The 19,730-nt window shown below is 43.2% G+C and overlaps 1 protein-coding gene across 1 annotated transcript; it reads left to right on the top strand.

The window, feature by feature from the left end:
* Nucleotides 1-232: 232 nt before the first annotated feature.
* Nucleotides 233-19,200, top strand: kcng4a (potassium voltage-gated channel, subfamily G, member 4a; the record flags this gene model as incomplete). The annotated part of the gene is made up of 3 exons (XM_079162348.1): nt 233-340; nt 470-1,111; nt 18,316-19,200. The coding sequence occupies 3 exons, from the start codon at nt 233-235 to the stop codon at nt 19,198-19,200; spliced, it is 1,635 nt and encodes a 544-aa protein (XP_079018474.1).
* Nucleotides 19,201-19,730: the final 530 nt, after the last annotated feature.

Below are 19,730 nucleotides of genomic sequence, written 5' to 3'. Positions count from 1 at the left end.
AAAAAGACTGAGAGCTACAGCCATTTTGATGCTCAGCTTGTCTACAATAGACCTTGGCTGTGGCAGGAAAGCTTTTCTAGAGATTTAACAGAAGTTGTTGGAGGCTGAGATAGAGGAAGAACTGTTTCGTTCTGTGACTGAAACGTTGAGCGTGCGATCTTCAGGTTTTCTCTGCCTTCATTACTTGATCTGAGCTGCCCAGTGAGGAGCAGCGTGCTTTCCAGATGCTGCCATGCCCATCATCAGCAACGCCAACCATGACTTCAGCAATCTGTCCGTCAGCGATGACAGCAGTCTCGACCACATCTTCACAGAAATCCCTGAGACGGAGACCGTCAAGGTATGAATAAGATTGTCACTAAAATAAGAGAGATAAAGGAATAGAAGAATTATATCGAATAAGTGATCAAGTCGCATATTTCAGATGCAGCTGCGCATCCACTGAAGCTTTTCATTGTTCACTCTCCAGGGTGTGTACTACCAGAGGGCTCAGTTCATCCGTCGGCCAGAGGACCTGGTGTCCATCGACCACGCCCTGCTGGCGGTGATCAACGTTGGGGGAAACCGCTACACCTTCCCCTGGAGCACCCTGGAGCAGTTCCCCCTTACACGACTTGGCCGCCTCTGTGGCTGCCGATCACCCGAGGACATCGCCAGGGTCTGCGACGACTATGACGAAGCCTGCAAGGAGTTCTTCTTCGACCGCTCGCCATCCGCCTTCAGGATCATACTTAACTTCCTGGCTGCAGGGAAACTGCGCCTGCTGCGTGAGATGTGCGTCCTCTCCCTGCACGATGAGCTGACCTACTGGGGGGTGGAGATGACGTACATGGAGCGTTGCTGTAAGAGGAAGATGTACACGCGCATCGAGGAGATGAACGAGCTGGAGCGGCACGAGGAGGAGTGCAGGCAGAGAAACGCTATGCAGCGTGAGCCGGTGGAGGAGACAAGGTACAGAAAGGTGATGAACTGGCTGAGAGATATGGTGGAGAATCCGCAGTCTGGCTTACCGGGGAAGATCTTTGCCTGCCTGTCTGTGATCATGGTTGCGGTGACTGTCATCAGCTTGTGTATCAGCACCATGCCAGACCTCAGAGAGGAAGAGGACAGGGTAAGTGAACAAGTATATTTGCATGTTGTGAATGTAACTGTCTGCAGCACAGGGCCCTGAACCGAAGTCAAACTGATACTAAATAATCTATTATAATACTTGAATTTGAACAGGGACTCATAAATTAAGGTTTTGTAGTCAGATGCCTCCACGGTCACCATGAAGTAACAGAGCTGCTAATAACTTAACATGACAAAGTGGATGCTCATTATCTCCAACACTAACTGTGTTTCCTGGAAACTAACGCATCATCCTCGTGTGCCCCCACAGTATGTCATTGTTTACGAGTGAGAAAATAGCATTTCTGTGATGCTGGAAAAAGTCGCTCTTCAAAATGCTCAAATATGAAAACTCCCTGTCGTCACACCCTCTTAAATATACTCGTGGGATGCTGTTCTGTGTGTGTGTGTGTGTGTTGTGCATGTCCTGTGATCTGTGTCTACCCATAACAGCGTGGGATAATGAAGCCAGAGCAGCTCACTGAGGCCTGTCCAGTATCTGTCAGGGAATAATGAAATGGGCTTACTTTATCTCACACAGAAGACGTGCACACACAAAAGTGTGTATCAGTAGACATACTCACAGTCGCACAAATTTGTACACGTAAAAACACACACATGCATGCACTGGCAGTCACGCGCCTACACACACACACACACACACACACATACACACAAAGTCACATGCACATACAATAGTACTGAACTCTTCCACCGTAACCGATACGGCTTTCTCTGAATTTTGCACACATTTAGTCTTGAGTCTTCTGTGCCCTTCTAACTACATTAAAATCCTACTGCAGCATACCCTCTGTTCATTTACGATTGGTTTTCTAATTACATATACATTTTCCCTTGCAGGCAAATATATCCTTAAGGTTACCCATTTTAGTCCAAGGTGCCTTTAAATAAGGAATAGTATATGAAATGCGTCTTATGCAAAGACTGGTTGCTGCAAGAAAACTCTACACATCTGTTCAACAGCTGTTGAGAAGTCGTCAACAGCAGCGCCTCTGTATCGATTTTGATATGAGCAGTCACAGGCAGCCAAAGGATCAAGTGCAGGAGGGTGCGATACTGGAAAATCTAGGGAGGAGGAAGAGGAGAACGCCGGTTACAGAATGCTTGATAAGTTGAGAAGGCTCCCTGCCAGGAGGAGTCCAATAGTCGGTGACAGTCATAGGAACACAGATGGACAGGATTGGATAGAGTCCCTGGGGCTGATTCATTGGGGGCTGTAAACCTGCACGACTCGGTGGTATCATATGATAGGACAAATCTTTAAGAATTACCCTATAGGTAAAACGGAAAGTGGTGTCAGACGCTGCTGTAGTTGTATTTTCTATACACTGACAGCAGTGACAAGGTTCACCACGAAAGAACCAGATATCCAGCAGAATACAGAAAGCAAGCAGACATTCGGGCAGCAGAAGCAGAGACACAGTACAGGTGCAAAGAGATAGTGTTTATGTGAAGTATCACAATTGCATTTGAGATATTGACAGGAAATTGGACTTTCCTGCTTGTAAATCCCTCAGATAAACAGGGTAGCAGTGATGGAGCTGTCCTCGGGGCCCAGTGCACTTGCACAAACTCCTCGCACACCCAGCCTTTACACACATACACACACCATCGTTATACTGTATTGATTGATTCCTCCTGACAAGAATGTATCAGAAAAAAGGAGAGTTTTGTGAATCATTATACTGCTGTGTCTATGTGTAGGGCTGTTTAAACAGTTTTGTCGGACATCGTGATACCTTGTGAGGACATTGTGGATTGTAAGGACAACTTAAGCGTGATTTACGCTTGCCTCATCCGGGAGGGTAGCGAGTGTCCACACGGCCAAAGGGACGTCACACCATCAGACACGGCCATTCGCGGGGGGGTCGTTTTGCCACAGGGAGAAACCGGACACAGAGTATAACGTTTCCACGTCAGCTCATGTTCGTGCTTGCGGAAACTATAACCGAGGCTTTAGGTGTTTGTGTTTGTATGGTTCTGTTAGACATCTCCATTCGCTGTGAGGACATTGTGGGTTGTGAGGACATTTTAGGTTGTGTAATTCTCGTATAAAGGATGGCAGATCCATCTGCTTTTATCTCCGCATGCTCCTGAGTTTCAAACAAGTTTTGGGTGTTTTGGCTACTGATCTCCATCCGCACTGTCCTGCTAGCCTGCCCAGGCAGGAGCAGCGGAACAGCTGTCATCTTTAATTCACATGGCCCTGCTGTTTGTCTCTGTCGTTGGGCTGCAGTGGGCCAACATTTCTTCGTCCACTCATCATTCATCTTCTGCCTGCCTCGGTTTGAGTGCGGAGTGTGAAAAGAGTGATAGAATAAGTGGAGGATGAAGAAAGATAACAAAAACAGGATATGTCTGAGAGAGGTTGAGTAAAAGAATATGCTTTGGAGAGAGAATTAAAAAGGGAGAACGGATTAGAGTGAGATTCTGGCCGGGTAAAAATCAAGACATAAACAGTGCTTTATTTGCCCCTCCTCCTGCTTCTGTCGATCTATGTAATGTGTTTCTGTCTGTCCTCAGTTGATCCCCTTTATCAGCCTGTATATCACTATGAAGTAAATGCTTTGGGAGGGGCCTTTATCTTACGGCTCAGTTTCAAGACCCCTGATAATAACCAATCCGTCAATTCCCAATCCCCTGCTGTGGGTGTGTATCTCTCCACTGAGTGCTCGGCTCTTTATGTAAAATCTCTCCATATGATTATGGAGCCACTATTATTCCATCCGGCAGTGTACAGTTGCAATGTTTTGACAGGAAGCACAACCTCTCCTGATGTGTTTCAGAAATGCTAATAGATGATGCATGAAATATTGATATCAAATCAGGTATAGTGGCTTTTGAAAACCCGCTGATAGAAAAGTTCAACTGTCTGAGAAGTTTGCAGTGCTGGGGTCTTGTAAATGTAGTCTTTTATCATTTTGGACACTTCAAAGTGAGGAAGTGGACGAGAGTAGCAAGTCAAAAAGTGAACATCGCATTCTTCAGACACAAATTGGAATGTGCCAACAGCATGATTTGGACGTTTTGTTTTCACTGTCTGCCCGGTGAAATGCTGGCTTAAAGTTAAGAGTGCAGAAGTAAAAGAAAGCTTGGATTTGGGATGGATGACATTAACACAGTAGTGCAAGTTGTTGTAAATCCACATACAGAGGTAGCATCTTTTCTTATTTTTTAATCGGTGTAAAAAAAAACCCACTGCTCTTAATAAACGCTAACATAATGTCTGCAAAAAAAAATTCCCATTCACTGCTTTTATTCAGGGCGAAACAAAACCTTCAACATCACACATCAGTAGTTCATGAGACATATTTCCACTCTGACTACTGTCCTAACCAAGCACTGCCCGTCACGTTCTCTGGCAGGATAGCAAGAGTGTTTAGATTGGAAAGAACAGGGTGTATGCAGCTTTTAAATCTCTCTGTAAAGCAGAGTTCACATCTCATTGCTGTTCAAATGTCAAAAATCCACCAAAGTCACTGCCTTTTCTTTCTTGCAATCTTTCTTGCAAATTTTTCTGAGTACAACTTTTCAGCAAAGCAGCAACTTTCCCTTCATTCTCTTTTATGCATTTTTTCACAGATACATCAAAGGGTTTTTACTCTCAGCGAGTGTCGCTCAGATACTTGCCTTTAATATTCTCAAGGATGATGGAGTATTTTCAGACAGCCTCGTCAAAATTGCTCTCCTTTTCCTAATTCAGTTGTGTTCTGGCCCGGGGAGTAATTGAAGTGGCCATTTTATGTCCTTAATGCCAGAAAATTGGAGTGGAATTTGCTGTTCAATAATTACGTCCCAGGGCATCAATCACAAGTATCTGGAGAGAGAAGGACAGAGAGAGTGATGGAGTGAGAGGCAGCCAAGTAGCAGACGGCATGATTTAAGCTTCAGACTGTGGGTTTGAAACGTTTTCTGATTGACTATCCTCTTGTTCTCAAGAATATTGTCAATAGTCTTATTGAACCATTGACACTGTCTGGAGAAGTGATTACAGAGAGGGCAGGAGGGTGTGGGATTTTATTCTATTAAGAGATAAAAAAAAAGAGAGACGGAGATAATGTGTCTTGTGACGTCTGAAGCCAAGATAAGGTGATTCATCCAGTACTAGAATGTAGGGAGGAAAGAGAGGAGTCTGGGTCATTGAGAAGGAGTTTAAGATAACTAGAGAACACAGTAAGAGGGCAGGATGTAAACACTAAACCAGCCGTGAAGCCTCCTTTCTCTCCTTCCTGTACTCATCCTTCCTCCCTAGGAGCTGTATCACCTCATCACATGAGGAAGAGGGGCCACACATGCAGAGAGCACACACACTCCTAGGACATATAGGACAAACATATATTCTTGTCTTACTTTAGAACATAGTCATATTTGTAAACAGAATCATTGTTGAATGACTATAAAGGACTTAATATACCAATATAAAATAAAATCACTTTAACACATGTTGTAGCCTACTGTTAAGTGGGCATGAGGAACATTAGATTAATAAAATGTGTCTCTTGTGAAGAGCAAACTGTCATAAAAAAATACAACTAAGCAATGTTAGAGAAGGCCAGTGAGATCATAAGTAAAGAAGACTGTTTTCAGTTTTCTCAGAGATTGTTTTGCCAAAGCTGAACAAATGAATAAATGCTCAGCAAAAGGTTCGCTCTTCATCATGAGGACAAAAGTTTAATTCTGTGATCTTAACAAGCTGCAAAAACTGCAAAGAACAACCGTTGTTGTGGTTACATATGTTTATAATCCCAAGGCACACTAACTGCAGAGGCTTAAGAGGAGTGGAGGAGATGAATCGCCCATAGCGTTGCATACACCCTTTTGCATTACAAACGCGAATGTCATTAAGATAAAGTCAGTTTGTGTAATAGTGTGTAATCACACTGAGTCTGTTAAACGACCATGTTTAACGTAGATGCAGTGACGGAATATGAATGTTACAGCCTTTAGCGACACTAAAGGTTAGTTATTCATAATATGGTCTCCGAGCTCACAGGTCACTGTAAGGCTGTATAGCTGTTTTTAATGAGGAGGGTAACCAAAGGGAGTTTCCTCGTCTGTATACAATATACAGAATTATGATTAATCACACAACAAATGAAAAAAAGATTTTTGCTATGATAGCTCTGCTACTCGTATCTCCAAAAGATAGAAACAGACAGAGTTTGTTCTTTTATCTGTCGTTTTGCACCAATGTCCAGCTCCATTGAGAATCATTTTGAAAACATCAAAGTGTTGGCTGTGATAAAATCTCAGAAGAATTACTGCTCACTGCGTGTATGCCTCCTGCTTCTGAACTGTGCAGAATTGCATTATGTGAATCAACAAAGCCAGTTTCCAAATTGATTGTCTCTGAGGGGGAGTTGTGATTCGGTGTCCAACATTTGTGACTGTCTGGACATGAAAGCATGAATGAATTTCCCCTGCAGCTCACAGCAACACAGCCAACAGTCTGATGTGCGAAAACAAAAAACTATTGTGAACTCTGTTTTGGTGTAATACAATATTTATAACGCTAGTATATGTATTATATTCTTCACAGCATATAAGTCTATTTCAGGTAATTCAATTCCATACCTGAGATGTGTAACACACACTGTAACAGGGGATGCAAGGAACTAACAGTACGGCTTAAAGTGACTCATACTCTGTGTGTGTGTGTGTGTTTGTACTTTTGTTGTCTTCTTTGTCTTTCTATACACAGAGTCCGCTTGTTACACCAGCTGAGCCGAAAAGACAAAGGAGCATCATCAATCATGAGCCTCGTTCCAGTGTGTAACAACAGAGGCACAAAATTAAGAATGAATTAAAAACCCATTCCTCATGTGCCACATTTTTTACCTCCCCCTCATAATTTAAACCTCCATTAAATAAACACGAACGGAGCATAAATAGGTGTCCAAGTCTGTAAACCGTGTTGGCTCAGCAGGGTGGGACTGATGCTGGCAGTCAGTCAGAGCAGCTATAAGTCAAAGAAAGTAAATAAGTCTTTAGGCATGCACGGGCTGGAGAGAGAGTATAAAGGGAGAGAAGAAGAGAAAATAAACCAGATGCAGAAAAGAGGAGAGGGATGGTAAACCAATTGGATGCAATTGGGGTATTCATAATTTCTCACATACATACATTAGCAGAGGGAGATGACTTAACTGCAGATGACCCTATCATCAGAACTGAGATAATGGGAAATAAACGATCCAAGGCGATTAAGAACAAAAAAAAGCAGTGTCTCACAACTTCCAAGTTCTGCTCAGGCTTCAGCTGTATAGCAGAGATATCATCTTAAACACCCTCAAACCACAAGAGGATATGCGAATATTTGGATGATTGAACTATGCTAATAAGGGAACTCATTAAAGCACGTACGTGTGTGAATGTACATGCACTAATAATTAGCAGGCACGTGCATTTCCTATGGATTTATGTCTGCGGGCTGTTGGCCCGTATCAGTGTGGAGCAGATTCCATTCCTATTGCAGCCTGTCTGGTTATGAGCTGTATTCCCTCCATCTGATGTGCTGCGTGGCTGCCAAGTGGGATTATGGGAGAGAACAGCAAAGTATGAGGTGTTTATCCTGTCCGTGCCAGGATGGGATTGTGCAGCACAGCACAGCACAGAGGAGCACAGCACAATGGAGAAGGCTCTCTTCCATCTGGATGTTTTAGTGCTGGAGATGGTCGAAAGATCGCTGTTGACAGTTAATTTTACAGCGGAATAGCGATTTCACAGTTGACAATTTGCTCTTTCAGTTAGTTGACAAATTAATTCTATGACTTTGTGAACACAATGCACTTATTCAGATATTCATGATTTTTCCTTTTTTAAAGTTACTTTGTTCTTTCTCATGTGTTGATCTTAACCTTCTCATGATCTTTTAAAAAAAACAGATATGTATCAAGGAAACTGTCATAAATGTCAGGCACCCCTCACAATTGTGCAGTACTGCCAAAAAGGAGAGTAAGATGGTCATTTACATGGTCTACAAAAAGTATGCCCGCTGAATCTGTGCCTTATTGATGAGGCCCTAATAAAACTCACCAGACCAAAACTACAGTAATGGTGTGTTCGTCAACAAGACAAGTCGGAAATTCCAATACTAATGGAAAATTTAAATGTGATAATATACACCTTACAAAGTAAATAACCATCATGCATCTTGGAAACATAACCTGGTTTCCTGATTAACCAGATGAAGACAAACACCTGAATGCACCATAAAACAGCTGGACTGTGGGAAAGGACGCGTGGTTGATGTCCTCCAAATGCTCTGCAAAGGAAGGCCGCGGAGTTTGGAGGAGCTTTTGGATTGTGTCGAGCTTGTTGAACCATTATTTTCTCTTGAAATACAAACATTGAGAAAAAGATGTCATCTGAACTGGGACACATACCTAGTTCATTATGTCCATGTAAGTTCACACACCTCAGTCAATATACATATTTGTTCCATGTACTGTCTCATAACTTTCTGCAAGTGATTTCTCTTTTATGAAGCAGTTTATACTCCGACATAAAAGTGCATATGGTCCTTCTTTTGGACTCTCCGGCCACTATTGCTCCATGGCAGCAATTCTTAAGTCCCCCAAAGTTTGTGTGGATTTAGTATGTCCCCACTAATCGCAGCAATTCCTTTGAAATTGACTTGATATCACCAGAAAACTTTAAAAATACTTTTATAAGTGCTGACGCAGCACCAGTCAACCTGGCAAACATCAAAGAAACTATCTTTATATACACAATTGGTGATACGGAGCATCTGTGGAGGCAGCCATAATGTACCACAGGTGTGCAGGAGAGGAGACCACACTGAGGACACCTATTGGACAGGTGAAGAATGACAGGCAGGGACATCAGAAACTGGGGGCAGAGGAGGATGGAGAGGAAAAACAGCTGTGGCTTGTTGCAATAGACAAAAAACACACACATGCAAACACAAAGAACACACCAGCATCTCTATTCCCCTAAGGTTGTAAGCAGCAGGTGTCCACCCCTGCACAGTTGCCCTCACGGATCACCGCAGCGCATCAGAATCTTATTCCGCCCGGAGCTACCGCGAAATCAAACACACCCCCTCACACTGCAGCTCCACCCTGTTGTCAAACGCACCCTTTGCAACGTGCCTCTGCATTCCTACGTGCAACCTGCAGAGCCAGCAGCAGATGTGTGTGTGTGTATGTGTGCGTTTCTTTTTAATTACATTTTCTGATATGCTTATTGATGCAACAAATTGATGGGACACTTTCCCTGTTGTAATATATTAAAAAATAAACAAAATATGTAGTTATTTGCTTGCACGGCATTGTGATAATAAAAGGATACGGCTCTTTTGCTGTGTTTGTGTGTGTGTGTGTGTGTGTGTGTGTGTGCAGCACCCTGACAGACAGAGAATAGAGACTTATGGGGTGTGAAGGGAACCCTATGCTTCAGATGTCAGCTCATCTTTTCCTCATCAACTGATCATGTAATCCCTTTCTCCTGTATCCTTCTACACTGCTTAGCCACCTATACTCTTCCTCCATCTATTGTCCTCTTTCTCTCTAGTCTATCTATCCATCCTCCTAACCATTCTTCTGTCATCTTTCTCCATTAGGGTCTATGTGCGTGAACAAGCTGTTGGTCTTTGTCAGCGATAGGACACTCTGCAGCCTGTACAGCAGCCTCATATGGAGATGAATCTGTTTCACACTACGCTCAGAGTATGGAGTGTCACTAGAGTCAGTGGACAGTGTGTTTTGGGAGACTGGCCGGCTGTTTGTTGCTCTTAAATCATAGTACATATCACAGATTCTTGCAAATAAATGGGTGCAAATCACACATTTCATGCAAGAAGTCGACACATTCACCTTGACGTCATCCATTGGTTTGTAGAAAGTTGTTTTGAAGCCTTGAGTTTGGCTTTTAAGCTGTCACCATCTTGTATTTTGAAGAAAAAGACTTGAAACTAGCCACTGAGACCATAAACTCATGTTTACAATGTTTACTGAGGTAACAAAACAAGTGATCGTAGGGTCATTTTCTCGACTTTGATAAAATCACACTTCTTTTTGCAACCAGAAGAGTTGCCGCCTGCTGGCTATTAGAAAGAATGCAAGTTTAAGGTACTTCCACTTTTCAGACAACTCTTGTATTGTTATCATTCCTAAGAAAAAAGCCTTAAGTAACATAACCACAGGAATCCGTTATGTAAAGGCCTACAGTGTTCTATGAGGTATCCACATGTTTGTATGAATGAAACAGTCTCATTCATACAAACATGTGGATACCATGACAATGATGCTTAGGTTATTGGTGTCTGTCGCCATCTGATGGCAGTTTTGATTATTAAGAGCTAGCCATCAGCTAAAATCGAAAAAGAATAGTTTCAGCCAACATGGCGCCTTACTCCAATCCCAAGGCCTGTTGAATAAAGGCTGTGACGGGGTCTTGGCTGTGGGGTATGACACATGCACAATGTAACTGGAACTGCAATGTTGGATGGTTAAAGTAGAGGGCGCTAGAAACAAAGTGATATTGCGCTCAGGTGCTCATTGGTTGCGCTCGGCCTGACCAAGTCCCCAGGAAGTGGAATTTGAACATGTTGGTCCGTCACTTTTCCCATAGACTTATATTGGGGAAAAGACGTCTATCACTCAGTGAATATTTTTTTGAAGTAACAAATGAATAGCCCTTATTTAAATCATTAGTAATAAACTGCACTAATTGGCGAATCTAGGGTTATTTTCCTTCCTTCGGACTTTCGCTTGACCGAGGCCCGCAGGCGGGGTTAAAGGAAACACTAGTGCTCTTGCTCTATGGGCCCCATAATGCACAAGATCTGAGTATTTTCAACTGACGTCTATCCTCGGAAGACACACTTTTTTTGCCACTGACGCTTTATCCAGTTCTCTTTACACATCCATGGGCCTGACAGAACACAGACTAAGCCCCTATGAATGCTGAGCTTTGAAGCTGACACATTACATTGTGGCCAAATAGTGGAATTACAATTTATGGGTCCGTCACGTGATGCCACGGGGCCCGAAAACACGGTTTCCCATTAGACTTACATTGTAAAAGAGACATCTGTAACTCGGTGAAGTGAAATGTAAGTGTACATGTACATCCAGGTACCTAAAATATGCAGTTTTGGGCAAAAATAACATCGTCTTTGGGGAATTCCCTTTACAAGAAAATAGATTTATGTCAATGTGACGGTAAAATGTGAAGTCTGATTTCTTTGTTTCCCCGTTGACAGTGGCCGCTGTGTGGTTCAAATAGAGGTGCGTTCAGGTGCATTAGCAAACTCAGGATTTCTAGTCACCCTCGATACTAAGCATGATATTGTAGTCTAACGATAAAATGATCCTGGATTTCTTTATCACAACGTGTTCCTATATTTACTAAATTTATATTTGTACGACTTTACTGTTAAAATACTTAATAATAAGACAGTTTTGAGAACATGAAAGCTGAAGACTTTGTTTTCAAAACAGTATAATATGGTCATTAAATAGACAAGTATGAAATAGTGTAGATGTAATATTATATGTGTTAATGGGTTGCCCCCGGTACTGAGGATGCTCGTTCTCATGAGGTTAACATGCACCCTGTGTGCATTTGTGCAGCTATCAGGTTACAGGAGACCAGCCTGATGATGGATCGAGGTGTCATATGATACCACCCCTTTAATAACCCATGACTAGTGAACACAGTGCTTGATGTGCAGTATTTCAGTGAAGGCCAGTGGTGGGGCGTTCAACCACACCCCCTAATTCTTTCTGCAGGTCATTCTGTCTCTGTCTTTGCTGTCTTCCCTCCTTCCTTCCTTCTCTTCTTTCTAAGCTTTAAAAGTCAGTGCAAGGTCAGCACAGCAGCATTGAGAAATTATGTTCAGCGGTGCAAAGTATGTTCAAGGTCTGCTGCAAGGTAGAGCTGATTGATGGGCAGAGTCTTTTCTTTTGTTCCCTTTTTTTTGGCCAAACCCGTAGATTGGGTAGGATCATCACGGGGGGCTTTTTCTATCGGATTGCAAGAGAAGAGAGAGCTGTGGAGTTAGAGACATGCTGTGACAAAGGCAGAGAAAGAAATTAAAAGTTAGAATGAAACACCAGGGAGCACTCTTAAGGACAATAACCACATTTTAAACACACTGCAGTTTATAGTCACGCAGTGGTTAGAAAAGCACACATCCTCCGTGAATTAGTATGACAGCTGCATATAGAGTTGTCCTAATTACCTAAACATAGTGAAATGTGGAGCTTTATGTGATCCAGAAGTACACATTCATAATTTAGTTCTATAGAAGCTTTCTCTTGTCGAACAATAAAGCAACACATTTACACTTCAAACCCGTGGGGCACAGAGTGACCCAGCTGTGGAAGCATCTGCCAGCTTACTTAGTGCACAGTGTTGGGTCACTTGCAATGGGTAGATGGGAGGCTGTAAAACAAAAAGTGTAAAACTCAATTCACCCTTCGCTAAGAGCCTCCCCCCAATGAGAGCCCACACTGTCACTAAATAAATTCCCTAAATGAATATTATAATTTTTTGGGGGGAAAATCAAATAAGTGATTTCAGATGGGAAGCTGATGAAGGGTCTACAATGTGCGATTGAAGGATATATACAGGATGTCAAACTGATACAGCAGCAAAAACTGTTTAAAAAGATACAGAGAGAAGCTGACATCAGCCTGAAAATTAAGAAAGTCTGAAACGATTGCATGAGAGTCTATAAAACAGAGTTGGATATTTCTCAAACCCTGGTCGAAGCTGACCAGTGCTACACTATGATGTCCCAGTCTACGTTCAAGGAACCTAGAGAAGGGTCAATGGGGGCTTCCAAAACAGCAAGATGGGACAAGTTTTCTGCTAGAAAGAGTGAATTTGAATGCATCCACCCGTGCATGCATTCACACACACACACACACACACACACACACACACACACACCCACACACACTCTCACACAAACAACCACACAAACACTTGACCTCTATGGCAACATGAAATAGAAACTGCTGAGACTAATGATGCCTCCCACAATGGTTGCCCCTGCCCAATTCATAACTCATAAACCGTCAAACCGGCCTCCCACAAGAGTCTGCAATAAACGGTTGATGAGTTTGGCCGTGGTAGATGAATCTGTTCAGAAGTTGATGGCCTTTTTGTTGTAAGTCGCTCTCAAGGCCACACACCCTTTTTGCCAATTGGCATGAACACAAACCCACACCTTCACACACTTGACGATGTCAAATTTCAGCCGCCTAGGGCGAAAACTTTGGTCGCCAAAAGGTGGGGAAATGAGCCAGAAAGCCCCCTGATTCATTCAAGTATTCATGGCAATTGGTTAACTATTGTGAAAAGCTGACAAAGCTTTGCAAGATCTACTTTTCTTTTTTTGTGTGTGTGAGTTGTCACTTGGTTGCCTTTTTAAAATATTTAGTTTGGGCTTGATGTTTCCTCTACAGAAAGGCATGTGCTTCAATTGATTGTAGACTGATCTCTCTGTGGGATTCTGTGGCAGTGGGTTTTGGCACGTAGTCACTTCAAATGTCCCTGTTCCAAAAATGCCCTGATTCCACCCTCGCTACACTCTTTGTCTTAATTTGACATTGAGATGTGTTAATACGGACATTAATGTGAAACACTAGACAGCTGCTAGGGTGAACAGTGTCTGTGTTGAAATGAGCTGTCACAGACTTTAGTTCCAGTGAGAGTTGTACAGAGGAGATAAGGTCAGGGAGATGGTGAGAATGGTGGCAGGTTTTGTGTGTATCTGTGTGTAGAAGTGGAAAGCTGTAACAAATGGCCTATCAAACAGAGGCTGAGAATGGTGTCACAGAGCCCTAATGTCAGCACTAGAGACAGAAAGAGCAGGGAGGTAGGGAATGAATGAGAGGTGGAGAGTGCACGTGAGAGACATAACATGTAAGCTGTGGGGAGAAAGTGTCTGAAAGATCGATTCAGGTCAGACAGGTAGGAAACCACAGGTCTCAGCAGGTCTGGACATCAGTAAGAGAAAACATGAGGAATGCAGGCAAGATTAAGTCGATACGTATTTAGTTAGTGATTTATTGAAGTGGTAATTCTCAGGGAGAGACTCTATCGAATGTGTATTTTCTTTTTGTAAATGTCCTCAGCTTGAGGAACAAATAAGCCCTCAAACTCAGCCCCTCAGATTCTCTGGAGAAATCATGGACTGTTCAGCTGAAGCCATTGGGCATCCCAGTTTCTACCCACTTCCCACTGACATGCAATGAAGCGTGAATGTTAAATTCAGTAGAATGGATATGTTATCTTTCTTTAATATGTGGAAATAAATAGATAGATAGGTTTGCCCTTCGTAAATACGTTTTTTAAAGCTGTACTATAATGACAGTTTGTAATGTGAACGGTCCCCACAGAATGAACAGCTTTACTTTCAGCCATTTTTAGCTCATTTGTTCTGCGTTTATCAATCTCGTTTCCAGGTGCAGCAGCAGCTATTTTTAGTTAAAAAGCCTTGATAAACCCACTGTCTGTTACCCGCCCCCCACCAAACGGTAGACGGATAAAGTCAGCATTTAGCAGCTAAACAGACAGATTTTTCTGTGATGAGGTGGATGCCAAAACAAAAACAAAAAAAGGACAACATCTCAGGATCTGAGCTACTGCAGTCGTCTGTGTAAAGTAAATGGTGGTGAGATGACAGAACCTTGTGGTTCCCCAGCGTGGGCGTAGTGGCCGTTGAATTTGACTGTCTGGTGTTTGTCTGTGAGCAAGGAGATGATGAGGAGTATAGGGCGGACATTCAATCTGAAGGAGTTTATGTTGCATTAGTTGAGATTGCACAGTGTTAAAAACATTATTTCACATACTGACAAAAGATTTGGACTCCTCCAGATGTGTGTGGGTGCGGTGCAGTAGAGCCAACACTGCAGCATCCACACCTCTCTGCTGCCTGTTGGCACACTGGAGTGGGTCTGTGAGCCCACAAACCTCCCTAGCTGGGTTGGAACAAGCCTTTCAAAGCTCTTCATGGCCAGCAATGTTTAGGATACAGGGCGGTAATCATTATTGCAGCTGGGGTTACTTTTCTTGGGGACCGGACAGATATGGAGTGTTCGTAGAGTGAGCAGTTGAAGAGATTACAGTCTCTGAAACACTGTGTTGTTGTTAGTGAGTGCATTTGACAAGAGGTTGGTGGTCAGATCCTTCCTATGTGAAGTTGTGCTCAGCAAACCTGCAGCAAAAGCTGTCCGGACTCTCTGCAAACTTCACACATTTCTCTGGTCTGTTGGGATGGGTATCTGTTATTTGGGAGGCCAGCTAGTGTTTTAACACCTTTGTATCCATGGCTCTGCTGCCACTTTTGGCCTCTTTTGTTTCGTTATTTAGCCTTGCTTGAATGAGTTTGGCCTCAGTCCTGTTGCCAGAGGTGAAAGTTGTTTTTTTTCATATTCTTTGTGGTCCAAAGTTTTTTCTTTGAAAAGACTTAACCAGTTTTTTCTTGGGGCAATTATATTTTCACAGAAAAGGATGCACTCAGCGATGATGTCAGTTGCCTCCTCCAGACTGGTCCCATCTTTGAACGTTCTCCATTGCACTCATGGCAGACTTGCAAAGTTTGTCTAGCTTCCTCATCCCACTTAACCTGCTTTTTGATGACTCCATCCCATTGTAATGTTGTACTGTATAGGGACTAGGTGGATGAAGTTGTGATCATCACTTAGGGAGGGTTTCTTGTATGCTCTGCTTTTCACATTGGCACATTTTATTTATTGAAGCATTTAGCATCTGAAGAGCCTCCCTCAGGAGTTGATGGAGAGCAAAACAGATCTGAAAAGCCGGGTAAATATTGGACTTGCTTTCATCAGATGGTCAGAAACACAACTTCCAAAAATGTCCGTCTGTGTAGATAAGCAGTTGTTTGCGAGCATTTTTGCCATGTCAGCGTTATAAGGTGATCAATACTGTTTACAGCTTGATACAATTTGAAGGGGAATATTGAGAAAATAGCAAGAGTACGCTAGATTTCAAAAAAGATTCAACTGAAAAACCCGACCCAGTGTTGCCAATTCTTTTACTATGAAAGCAGCTGGCAGCACTAGCTCCAAAAGTCCCTACATTTTGCGAGAAAGTTGCCAAGTCGGCATCACTGACGGTCAGTCCCTGAAGGCCTTACTCTAAAGCCACTCCCCCAAAAATGATCATTATGAATGTAAAAAACAAACATGGCTATTGTTAGTACTCACAGTTGTCAAGCTAGCAGCTTGTGGAAGACTCGGTGTGACACGCGATGAGTGCACAGACGGTGTGTGCAACTAAGACCGACCGGTGGCTCGTCCAGTCGCTTCATGCGGGCCGAATGAATGAAGGATGGCATTCGTTCATTCCTGCGACAGCCTTCTTTTTTCTTTTAAGTATTTCATTTATTGATTGCCGTCCGGATGTAATGAAAATTTCAATACAATGCAACAAAATAATTTTGCACAAGAATACATACCCTAGCTGTAATGGGCTATAATGATTTGGCTGCCATGGCAGCTGCAGTTCTGATAAAAGATGGATGCAGAATATACATAGCCCAGGACTATTGCTATTATCAATATCACTGTAAATTAGCACAGTGTGAAAAAGACAAATGGGTTCAGATTGAATGGAAGTAAATAGTACTGCATATATTGTAAAACCCTACAAATTAAACAGATACACGTCACTCTGTAGATATGAAGTTGAAGGCTACGAGTCACACTGGGAGGAAAACCAGTGAGAAAGGCAGAGAGGGCACAAGTGATAAATGAGAGCGTGAGGAGTGGGACACGTGTGTGAAGGATGCATCACGCATAGAGGAACAGTGGAGGGAGTTGTGTTTCACTTGGACGAACTCTGAAGGAATGAAGGAATTAAAGCAGAAAGAAGCTGGTGTGTGAGGCGAACAGAGAATGAAGGATGAGAGGGAGGGAGCACAGAGAGGCTGATGGACGAGGAAACAGAATGAGTGATGAGAAGGTGGAGACAGAGGCAGGAAGAGAAAAGGAAGGGTGGCAGAGCGAGAATAGATGGGTGAGAGGGAGGGAAAGTAGATTAGACGCACAGTGACAAAGAGATAAATGAGTGAACGATGAGAAAAGTGGAAAAAATGGGGAAGGCTAATAGGCTGAGAGAGCACAAATAATATCCATCGTAGAAATATATATCAAGTCATTGGGTTTCATATTCAGTGTGAAAACAAGTAACTAATTAAGAAAAAAAACGCAAGAACAATCTTGATCCGTCTGAGTAACTTATCTATCTAAAGTATCTTTTTTATTCTCCACACAGCTATTTCTGTCACTTTTTGTTTTTACAAATGAAATGCCTTTGAGGAGAAACTTTAAGAAAATGTGCACAAACCTCCAGTGAGGCCATTTTGAATAGTTATAAACACTTTTGCCTTCAGACGAATCCAGGCCTTGAGAGACCAGTTTACTTTAGCAATCGAATTTTTAATTAACTTTCACTCCTTCTAATGTTTAGTATTCTTATAATGGAATACAAATGAAATATGGACAACAGCACACACATTAAAGGGATTAAATTAGCCAACTCGGAAATTCATTTATTTGTGGTGAAAGATATTTCTCCACTAAATTTTAAATACTTATTTTTGAGGTCATTGTTACTGGAAATGCATCTTAAAGCATTTAGTATTCTTCAGTAGTAATGGCTGAGACAAGTGAAATGTAATCTTCATCTAGTATAAAAAAAGACTTGTTAATACATTAAGTGATTCCAGATACTTTCTGTGTCTGTGAGGAGGTTGAATATAGGCTAATTAAAGAAAACGGACGAGGAAAGTGACAGAGATAGCTGCCAAATCTCTTCTGTATCGTCACACAGTGTTTTTTATATCGCATTGCTTTTCCTTGATACTGTAGTTAGAGGGCATGCAGACCTGATTGCTTTCTGTCTCCGCTCCACGGAGTGTCACATTGATCTTTAGAAACCTGCCCTAATAAAATAATTGATTGTGTCACCGTATTATCTATCAATGCTGCTGCAGCAGCTTTAGCATACTGAGTGACTGGAGCTCATGATTTATGAATGATTACCGAGGGTGATTATCTGACCTCAGATTTTTGTCTTCTCTCCATCTCACCCCATCTGTCTTGCTCCCTGTCAAACTCCTGCTCCTCTCATTCTCGATCTCTCTGTAACTCACTCTCTCTCCCTCGCCTTCCCTCTCTACCTCAGGGTGAGTGTTCATCTAAGTGCTACAACATGTTCATCATAGAGACAGTGTGTGTGGCCTGGTTCTCCCTGGAGTTCCTCCTGCGGTTCATTCAGGCCCGCAGCAAGCTGGAATTCCTCCGCGGGCCGCTCAACATCGTCGACGCCATGGCCATCCTTCCCTACTACGTCTCCCTGGTGGTGTCAGAGGAAGACCCATCCCTGGATCACGAGAAGCCAGGAGGAGGTAAGGGCTACTTGGACAAGCTGAGCCTGGTGTTGAGGATTCTGCGGGCGCTGAGGATTCTCTATGTGATGCGGCTGGCTCGCCACTCTCTTGGCCTGCAGACGCTGGGGCTGACGGTCAGGCGCAGCACCCGGGAGTTTGGCCTCCTCTTGCTCTTTCTCTGCGTGGCCGTCACCCTCTTCTCCCCGCTGGTCCACTTGGCTGAGAGCGAGCTCACGGGCACCCACGACTTCAGCAGCATCCCGGCCTCCTACTGGTGGGCCATTATCTCCATGACGACCGTGGGCTACGGCGACATGGTGCCCAGGTCCATTCCAGGACAGGTGGTAGCGCTGAGCAGCATCCTCAGTGGGATCCTCATCATGGCCTTCCCCGCTACCTCCATCTTCCACATGTTCTCCCGCTCTTACCAAGAGCTCAAGATGGAGCACGACCGGTTGTTCAAAGAGGAGTGCGCGGCGGCTGCAGCTGCTGCTGCCGCTGCCTCTGGGGAGCTGCAGGAGGCGGGAGGTGTAGGAGGGGGTGAGAACTCGGCTCCACCCGGGCTGGGATTACGTCTAGACAAGGATAGTGTGCACACACTGGAGTCTTTTGCTCTGTTAGGGAAAGGTGGCGAAGCTGCAGGAAATAACAACCACAGCCTGCCACCAGCAGCTTTCTGAACAGTACTGACTGACCCAATCCCTAACTTACAAGAAGATATGAGTCCATTCTGTGTTGCATACAATAAGTACTGCAAATGACTATTGCTCCAAAGGCCTCACCTCCCATGAGGTTGTGAAGGTATGTGTTGCACTGGATTTAAAGGAGATTGAACAGACAGCATTTATTTTGCTCTGCTGCGAATGAGTGTGCACACTAGACTGCATGGAAACTGAAAGACTTTAAACCCTTTAAATTGGACGGTTTGTCTGACCAGAAAGCCTCTGCAGCAATATTAGTAACCAGCTGCTTCCATAAACATGCAATATTCAATCCAAAGTTGCTTTTCCTTCCACTGTGAAAATACTTATAAGCCCAACTGTAACTTTTAGTTTTATTCTACTTTTCAATATATTGCCTACAGTAGGACCTGGAAATGTGTCTCATACTGAATACTCTTCTGTCATACATTTAAAGAAGTGTTCCTCTTAGTTTATTTTGAGAAGCTTGAAGCCATGTTCTGAGAAGAAATACTTAATAAACGGCTGGC

Source organism: Pholis gunnellus (genome assembly GCF_910591455.1).
Source record: "Pholis gunnellus genome assembly, chromosome: 7".
Lineage (NCBI taxonomy): Eukaryota > Metazoa > Chordata > Actinopteri > Perciformes > Pholidae > Pholis > Pholis gunnellus.
The sequence above is the reverse complement of the archived record's forward strand: the minus strand, read 5'-3'. Positions and strand labels throughout refer to the sequence as shown.